At 40.4% G+C, this 9,368-nt stretch overlaps 1 protein-coding gene across 1 annotated transcript in view; it reads right to left on the bottom strand.

Moving 5' to 3' along the window:
* The window catches only part of agla (amylo-alpha-1, 6-glucosidase, 4-alpha-glucanotransferase a), a 135,855-nt gene that overhangs the window by 25,527 nt on the left and 100,960 nt on the right, over positions 1–9,368 (bottom strand). The window contains exons 25-28 of the mRNA XM_062069558.1: positions 8,289–8,391; positions 8,082–8,205; positions 1,599–1,700; positions 1,412–1,523 (exon numbers count right to left, since the gene is read on the bottom strand). Of these exons, the coding sequence (XP_061925542.1) occupies positions 1,412–1,523; positions 1,599–1,700; positions 8,082–8,205; positions 8,289–8,391 (441 nt within the window). The remainder of the gene's footprint in view (positions 1–1,411; positions 1,524–1,598; positions 1,701–8,081; positions 8,206–8,288; positions 8,392–9,368) is intronic.

Genomic DNA, 9,368 nt, shown 5'->3' with positions numbered 1-9,368 from the left:
GTGTGTTTATACAGTGAATGTATATGTATAGAATGTGTATGTGTGTGTTTGGACAGTGAATGTATATGTACAGTATGTGTATGTGTGTGTTTGTACAGTGAATGTATATGTACAGTATGTGTATGTGTGTGTTTGTACAGTGAATGTATATGTACAGTATGTGTATATGTATGTTTGTACAGTGAATGTATATGTACAGTATGTGTATGTTTGTATAATGAGTGTGCGTGTGGATGTACGAACTTTGAGTGTGTAAATATGTACTGTATTTGTGTATGTATGTGGGAGCGTAGGTACCTATGTATGTGTGTATGTATGCAAGTGAGTATATGTGAATTTGCATGTACAATACATTTGACTCCCAGTGTGTGCGGGAGCCAGAGTACGGCCCCAGCCTCCCCGATAGCCCATCCCACAAACAGTAGGTGTGGTGCCCAGGGAACCAGGGACGCAGCCACGCAGCCAAGCCAGACAGCGACAGGAACCCCAGAGCCCGGCCCACCGCGCCGCCCACAAGGGCCAGCAGCAGGCCGCAGACAGACGCACCCGGCAGAGGACAAGGCACGAGAAAAGCAGGGGGAAGCCAGACCCCAAGCCAGCGAGAGACCACACCCCACACGGAAAGAAGAGCCCCACCCCCGGAGAGCCCGGCGAGGCCAGCCCACGGCCACCCCACCCAAGCCGGCCGCCACAGGACCACCCAGCACGGGGCCACGGGAACCACCCACCCCACCCGCAGGGACCCCAACGATGGAGATGGAACAACCAGCAACCGCCCCGCCGATTTTTGCCCATTTTTAGCTCAATGCAACACTCAAGTCAAAAAGTTTGGACACTCCTTTTCTAAATGCAACTAAAAAAGGTTAAAATTACTGAATTACAAATGACTTCAATCCTTAATACATTGACCAGAGTTGTACCTTTCATATGATTATTTGCAGGTCAAATATAGTGATTTTTTTAAACCCAGCAGATGGCACTATTATGAAATAGTGTCAGTGTCAGTGCAGTATCAACACAGCTAGTCAGTGTGCCAAACGCTCACTGCGGCAACATTTACCCATTACTACTTAAATGTATATGTCTTATTTCCTATTATTTTGTCCACTCTATTGGGTAAAATCAGTGTAAAGGTGACTATGGTGGTGTTATTTTATGTTTCACTGGTTCTAATAATGTTAACAACCGTATTTGGGAGGTCATAAACAGTTTTTAATGCTCTTTGAACATATTTGAATTTTGTGGGAATTAATTAATCACAGTCAAGTCCGGAACCAATGAACGGTGATAAACACTGGATGCCTGTGTTCTGTATACTTGATTCCTTTTTCTCACACGTATTTATTGCGTTCAAAGAGATTTAATGAACAGAAACCCAACATGTGGTGTCAAAGTGTTCTCCCGCACATACCTTCATCTCTCATGTTCATATCTATCTTGGGGCCGGCATTTCGCTCTCTGAAAGAAATCCCTTGGAGGTGGCGCTGCAGAATCTCTTGAACCACGTCATACAGAGGCTGCTCCTGCACACCAAACACGGACATCTCACTGCGTCATTCAGCAGGATGACAACTTGACGGTAATGTTGGGAGGCCTACCACTTCTCCCGGTTTACAGGGCTCGCTGTCGTCGGTCGGGTACATGCGCGTGACCGGACACTGGAGAATGCGCTGTCCTTCGGGGACGTGGCTCACGTAATCCTGAATAGACGCAAAAAGGCCAATATGGTAAAAATTAAGTACAATCCGGCCCAGAAATGGAACCATAAAAAGCCAGAGTTCAGTTCAAAACAAACATTTTTGCAGCAAATTGCTAAAAGCACTAATGTATAGAGAAGCTTGGACAAGAGGAAACACATTGGCAGATCCTTGCATTAACAACGTAAACTCCAAAACTATAAGTATAACTACACACCCCGTTTCCATATGAGTTGGGAAATTGTGTTAGATGTAAATATAAACGGAATACAATGATTTGTAAATCATTTTCAACCCATATTCAGTTGAATATGCTACAAAGACAACATATTTGATGTTCAAACTGATAAACATTTTTTTTTTGGCAAATAATCATTAACTTTAGAATTTGATGCCAGCAACACGTGACAAAGAAGTTGGGAAAGGTGGAAATAAATACTGATAAAGTTGAGGAATGCTCATCAAACACTTATTTGGAACATCCCACAGGTGAGCAGGCAAATTGGGAACAGGTGGGTGCCATGATTGGGTATAAAATTAGATTCGAAGAAATGCTCAGTCATTCACAAACAAGGATGGGGCGAGGGTCACCACTTTGTCAACAAATGCGTGAGCAAATTGTTGAACAGTTTAAGAAAAACCTTTCTCAACCAGCTGTTGCAAGGAATTTAGGGATTTCACCATCTACGCTCCGTAATATCATCAAAGGGTTCAGACAATCTGGAGAAATCACTGCACGTAAGCAGCTAAGCCCGTGACCTTCGATCCCTCAGGCTGTACTGCATCAACAAGCGATATCAGCGTGTAAAGGATATCACCACATGGGCTCAGGAACACTTCAGAAACCCACTGTCAGTAACTACAGTTGGTCGCTACATCTGTAAGTGCAAGTTAAACCACTCCTATGCAAGGCGAAAACCGTTTATCAACAACACCCAGAAACGCCGTCGGCTTCGCTGGGCCTGAGCTCATCTAAGATGGACTGATACAAAGTGGAAAAGTGTTCTGTGGTCTGACGAGTCCACATTTCAAATTGTTTTTGGAAAGTGTGGACGTCGTGTCCTCCGGACCAAAGAGGAAAAGAACCATCCGGATTGTTATAGGCGCAAAGTGTAAAAGCCAGCATGTGTGATGGTATGGGGGTGTATTAGTGCCCTAGACATGGGTAACTTACACATCTGTGAAGGCACCATTAATGCTGAAAGGTACATACAGGTTTTGGAGCAACATATGTTGCCATCCAAGCAACGTTACCATGGACGCCCCTGCTTATTTCAGCAAGACAATGCCAAGCCACGTGTTACATCGACGTGGCTTCATAGTAAAAGAGTGCGGGTACTAGACTGGCCTGCCTGTAGTCCAGACCTGTCTCCCATTGAAAATGTGTGGCGCATTATGAAGCCTAAAATAGCACAAGGGAGACCCCCGGACTGTTGAACAGCTTAAGCTGTACATCAAGCAAGAATGGGAAAGAATTCCACCTGAGAAGCTTCAAAAATGTGTCTCCTCAGTTCCCAAACGTTTACTGAGTGTTGTTAAAAGGAAAGGCCATGTAACACAGTGGTGAACATGCCCTTTCCCAACTACTTTGGCACGTGTTGCAGCCATGAAATTCTAAGGTTCAGTAAAGCGTCTCCGACGTCTCTTTTGATCCAGCCACACTGCCGTGTCACCCTTCTGTCCGGACGAGTATGACAAGACCAGAAACACACTTCACGCGCAAGCAGGAGCAGGCATGCTAATTGCTAAGCTAGCTTCAAACAACACCAAGAAGTAAATCCTTAGTAAACTTTAGGAAGTGTAGATGGATGTCACAGTAGAAAGTAAGGAAATGGACAAGTAGAAGAATAATAGTTAGAGCAAGAATAAGCATAGTCACAGTCAGTACACGACTCGTAAAGCCGAGACGCAGTCGCAGTGGGCGTGGAAGAGGGCTTTGGCACGTAAATTAGAACAGCTTGAAGATCGTCTTTATAAATGTATGCAGAATTTTGACCAAAATATGTCACATGTTATGTAAACCAACAATGAATTGTTGTATGACATTAAAAATCGTAATATGACCCCTGTAATGACTTTATTGTTATTTGGAAGGTCTCCTTTAAATGTACGTTTGATAATACTTACCACAACACAATTCAACCTCTGGTCATATTACAGAAAAGAGCAGTGCAGATCATTCACAACGTTGGTTATTTAGAACATACTCATAATCTGTTTATGCAATCAAAGTTGCTGAAATTTGATGACCTTGTTAAATATAATACATTAATAATCTTATATAAAGCATTTAACAAATTATTGCCGCCTAATCAACAACGTTTTTTTATAAGACGAGTGCAGGCTCATAACTAGGGATGATGTTTGATAAGAAATTATCGAGTTGGAGCCTATTATCGAATCCTGTTATCGAACCGATTCCTTATCGATTCTCTTATCGAGTCCAGATAGGTTGTTGTATATGGATAAAAACACACAATATTTGGTTTAACAAAAGCTCACTTTTATTATATAAGAAAAAAATCAAATCTAATAAATAAATAAATATTGACTGTTACCCCCCCTAAAAAAATAAAATAAAATAAATAAATATTGACTGTTGTTACCCAAAGTATATTAAGTAGGATTTTTCAGAAAAACAAATATATACAGTAACACAAAAACAACCTGTCTCTGTGATCACTATAGGTGTATAAATAATACTATAGTGTTAAATAAAATCAGTCCCTTGGGCACAAAACTGAAAATAATACAGCTCTCCAAAAAGTGCACTTCTGCTGCTATTGGAACATAACTGTTTGTTATGATGCTTTGACATTTTTGCACTTTATTTCTTTATTGAAAGAAAATTCTATGAAGAGAAAAGTTGTTTGCAAATGTGGTTACAATGCTAAAAAATGAAAAGTTAAAGCTAAAAAAAGAAATACACTTTATTGAGTTAAAATCTTTCTTTATAGGGGGAAAGATGTGATGTTATGAGCTAGGCCAGGGAATATAAAAACTACACTACCCAGCATGCAACGGGAGTGACGAGCATGCGCGGTAGCCCCGAAAAGTGTTGTTGCATGTCGCCACCCGGCAGCTAAGAATGAGGTTATGAGCACGCTGTGAAAGTAAACGTCAAGAACTCAGCCAACACGCCTCGTCTGCATTATTTATAATTAGACAGACAACACATATAAAGTGTGATTTTGTTTTGTTTACAAGGAAAGAAAAACTAAAGTTAAAAAAGGGAGATATATGTTGTATATATATGTATGTGCTGCGGTTGCTTTAAGAACGTTGCGACAGCTGCCGTAAAGGAGGTGCGTTGCTAGCCTGGTTGCTGTTTCCGGTTGGTCGTAAAAGTGTTGGTCATGTGTTTGTACCCTGCTCAAATCTCTCAGTAAAGTTATTCATTGGATTATACCTTTTGTTTTGAACTTTATTACACCTTGGAGCGCTTTTTCCGGTCCATTGTTTTTCCTGCTTTCGCTATCTAATGACTGAGCTACGTGACGTCATTTCTTGTGATGTTACACGGAGCATTTCTTGTCGGGACGGGATTCGTTCCCAGGGATTTGAATAAAGAACCAACTCTTTTTCTTTACTATAGTGGTCTCGATAACGGGTACCGGTTCTCAAAAAGGGATTCGAGTCTGAGGACTCAGTTTCTTTTCTTATCGAACAACCAGGAAAACCGGTTTCGAGTATCATCCCTGCTCATAACTTGAGAGGCTTTGGATATTTCTTATTGCCAAGAGCTCAAACCACTCGTAAACGTTTTTGTGTGTCTGTATGCGGAGTAAAACTATGGAACAAACTAGACTTATATCACAAGCAATGTCAAACTATTAATGGATTTAAACTATTATACAAAAATGGGGTCTGGTTCAAGTATAGAGATGAGGGTCTTTAATTTGACCTGCTGTTGTACTCTGTCTCAAAGTGTTAACCCCTTACCATTATTGCTATGTTGTCTATTACCATTATTGCTATGTTGTCTATTACCATTATTGCTATGTTCTCTATTACTATTATTGCTATGTTGTCTATTACCATTATTGCTATGTTGTCTATTACCATTGTTGGTATATTCATTATTCCTACATTGTTGATACAAATGATTGTTACAGTGTAATAATTATTGTTACCTGTGGTAATGCCACTATGAAAAACATTTGTATTATAATACTTGAACAAAGTAAGAGTGAAACTCATGTGAATAATCACTGAATGGGGAACTGGGGGTGGGATTCAATAAATGATCTTCTTCCCACTCCCTTTCAGGCAAAACTGGACACTCATGCAATACAGCAGGGGTGTCCAAACTTTTTCCACTGAGGGCCGCACACTGAAAAATCAAAGCAAGCGGGGGCCATTTTGATATTTTATATTTTAAAAAAACAATTCAATATACGGTATGTATAGAAAATATACATTTAGGCCTCCACTCAGGCTTGACCCCGGGGACCCCAAAGTGTTTTGGTCAAAAAAATATTAAAAATGTGTCATTGTTTAGTATTATTATCTTTAATATTATTCAAGGTTTAAATCTCTAGATCAACATTAGTTCTATCTGTCAGTATAACGTTTTTAAAGATTTAAGTTGTATGCTCTTTTTGTCAAAGAAAACATTGTTTTTTTATGGGAAAAAAACACAAAATATGCAATATTTTCCCCCAATAACATTTTTAAGTGGAATATTTGAGATTATATAATTGGAGCCTTAAAAATGTCAATATTTCATAACATTGATTCATTAATATTTTTTGAGCAATGACACACACAAAAAAAATCCCACTAAAATTATTGGTGATCCAAAAGGGTCCTACTCATTAAAATGTTAAAAAATAAATTATACTTTTTTTTTTTACTGTTTACTTTTAACACAATAATCTCGAGATCAACTTCAGATCCATCCGTCAATTATAAGTTGTATTGTTTGTTTTTTGTTTGTTCGTTTTAGGCCCTTCTTTAAAAAAAAAAAACAGCTCAGTTTTTTTATATGGCAAACACAAAATATGCAACATTTTCCCTAAAGAATATCTCAAAGTGGAGTATTTAATGTGACGTAATTGGAGCCTTGAACAGGTCAATAATTCATAATGACATTGATTTTGATTCATTATTATTTTTTGGCAGCTTTGTGTTATTAGAGTAAACATTGCACCATTTTCTTGTTACATTTCACCTGTTTGCTCTTCTATACCACTTTTTATGTTTTACATTTTTTTTAATCGTATTTTTAGAATGTGCCGTGGGGCCGTTAAAAAATGACCAGCGGGCCGCAAATGGCCCCCGGGCCGCACTTTGGACACCCCTGCATTACATACTGTACAATACCTTTTGCACTATATTAATTAGGGACCACAATGTCCCTTTGGGACAGAGAACCCTATTGTAATTGTAAGGTTTTATTATTCTTTATTACACAGCCGCCTCTTTGAGCTGTAATTTGACCCCCTTAACATGCTTCAAAACTCACCAAATTGGACACACACATCAGGACTGGCGAAAATAGCGATCTAATAAAAAGCAAACCCCAAATCTCAAAATTGCGCTCTAGCGCCCCCTAGGAAGGAAACACAGACAAAACTGCCTGTAACTCCCACTAGGAATGTCGGAGAGACATGAAACAAAAACCGCTATGTAGGTCTCACTTAGACCTAGATTTCATACACTGACATCCTTCAGCAAAAATCAACAGGAAGTTTGCAATTCCCCCTTCAAAACAAAAGTTTTGTAAAAACAGTCACTTTTGCCTCTTTGAGCTATAATTTGACCCCCTTAACATGCTTCAAAACTCACCAAACTGGACACACACATCAGGACTGGCACAAATTGCGATCAGATAAAAAACCCAACCCCAAAACTCAAAATTGCGCTCTAGCGCCCCCTAGGAAGAAAACACCGACAAAACTGCCTGTAACTTCCAGTAGGAATGTCGTAGAGACGTGAAACAAAAACCTCTATGTAGGTCTCACTTAGACCTACATTTCATATATTGACAACCCCCAGCAAAAATCAACAGGAAGTTTGCAATTCCCCCTTCAAAACAAAAGTTTTGTAAAAACCGGTCACCTTTTTTCAAAAATTATCTCCTCTGAGCGTGTTTGTCGTGTCGGCTTCAAACTAGCACAGGAGAGAGATTGAACCCTTCTGATTAAAAGTTGACGAAAGAGTTTTAATTACTGCTCCGGTTTGGATTTTATGTGCCGTCAAAGTCGGTCCCGTCCATCGCTGCTTGCAGCTTTAATTTATATTATTATGTTCTTTCAACTTTGTATTTTTTTATGTCATTGCCTGAAATAAATAAATAAATGAAATGTAAAAAAAAAGAAAAGAAAAATGAAATAGGGTTATTGTACTGGTTTCCCCACAAAAACAGCAGTTTTCTCCTACCTGGAGGCACTGCAGCCACCACCACACAGCATCACGGCAGTTGTATCTGGCACAGCGGCCTTCGCCTAAAAGGTTTGGAATCAAACCGTGACGTAACGTCCCTGCGAATGCCAAAATGATGTTCCTAAGGGACGGTACCAGAAGAATGGCTTTATTAAACTGTATTTGATTAGAAAATCAACCAATCGCCGTCACTACGACTCTTACCGGGCTTCCGTGTGTCTCCCAGTGAGCAGCATCAGTCCTCGGAGAGAGATGAAAGTGTCTCGGCCCCAGCAGCGGAAGATTCCCGTGGAGAAATGAGGGAGACCTGAGACATTAGAATGGAATCAGCAGTTCTCTTAAGCAATAAAAGGTAGATTTTTTTTAAATTAAAGTATTGACCCGAATATAAGAGGATAAAGTTTTCAGTAGCAGTGAAATCACTGGTGCGTAGTAATAAAATGAGTGGTAAATAAAAGAGAGTTAAAAGTTTGAGGGAGTGTTGAGTCCTGAAGGAATGTTGGCCAAGTCTTGATGACATCGTCATAATCAAACAAGGGGAGTTTGGTGGTCATCTTCATCAGACCATGTTTGGCAAAACCTGTGCTTTATTGTGGCCCAGGAACCCCAATCTGGCCCCTAACTTTGGCCTGCAGGGTATGATGTGGGTCCTGAGGGAAAGAGAGCATTAAATGCAGCTACTGCTTTCACACGAAAGTGACAGCAAGGCATACTTAGTCAACAGTCCCACAGCTTACACTGACGGTGACCGTATAATTTAACACAACATTAACACTGTTACGTTACAAATATGCGCCACACTGTGAACCCACACCAAAAAAGAATGACAAACACATTTCTGGAGAACATCTACACCGTAACACAACATAACACAACACATCGAATACCCAGAATCCCATGCAGCCCTAACTCTTCCGGTCTACATTGTACACCCCCGCTACCACCAAACCCCGCCCACCTCAACCGACGCACGAAGGGGGGTGGGGAGGGGGGTTGATGTGTGGGGGGGTGGTGGTGGTGGTGGTAGCGGGGGTGTACAATGTAGACTGGAAGAGTTAGGGCTGCATGGGATTCTGGGTATTCGTTCTGTTGTATTTATGTTGTTTAACGGTGCGGATGTTCTCCAGAAATGTGTTTGTCATTCTTTTTTGGTGTGGGTTCACAGTGTGGCGCATATTTGTGACGTAACAGTGTTAAAGTTGTGTTAAAGTTGTTTTATACGGCCACCGTCAGTGTAAGCTGTGTGGCTGTTGACTAAGTATGCCTTGCTGTCTTCTACGTGCG

This window comes from Entelurus aequoreus, linkage group LG14 (genome assembly GCF_033978785.1).
Source record: "Entelurus aequoreus isolate RoL-2023_Sb linkage group LG14, RoL_Eaeq_v1.1, whole genome shotgun sequence".
NCBI classification, from domain to species: Eukaryota; Metazoa; Chordata; class Actinopteri; order Syngnathiformes; family Syngnathidae; genus Entelurus; species Entelurus aequoreus.
The sequence above is the reverse complement of the archived record's forward strand: the minus strand, read 5'-3'. Positions and strand labels throughout refer to the sequence as shown.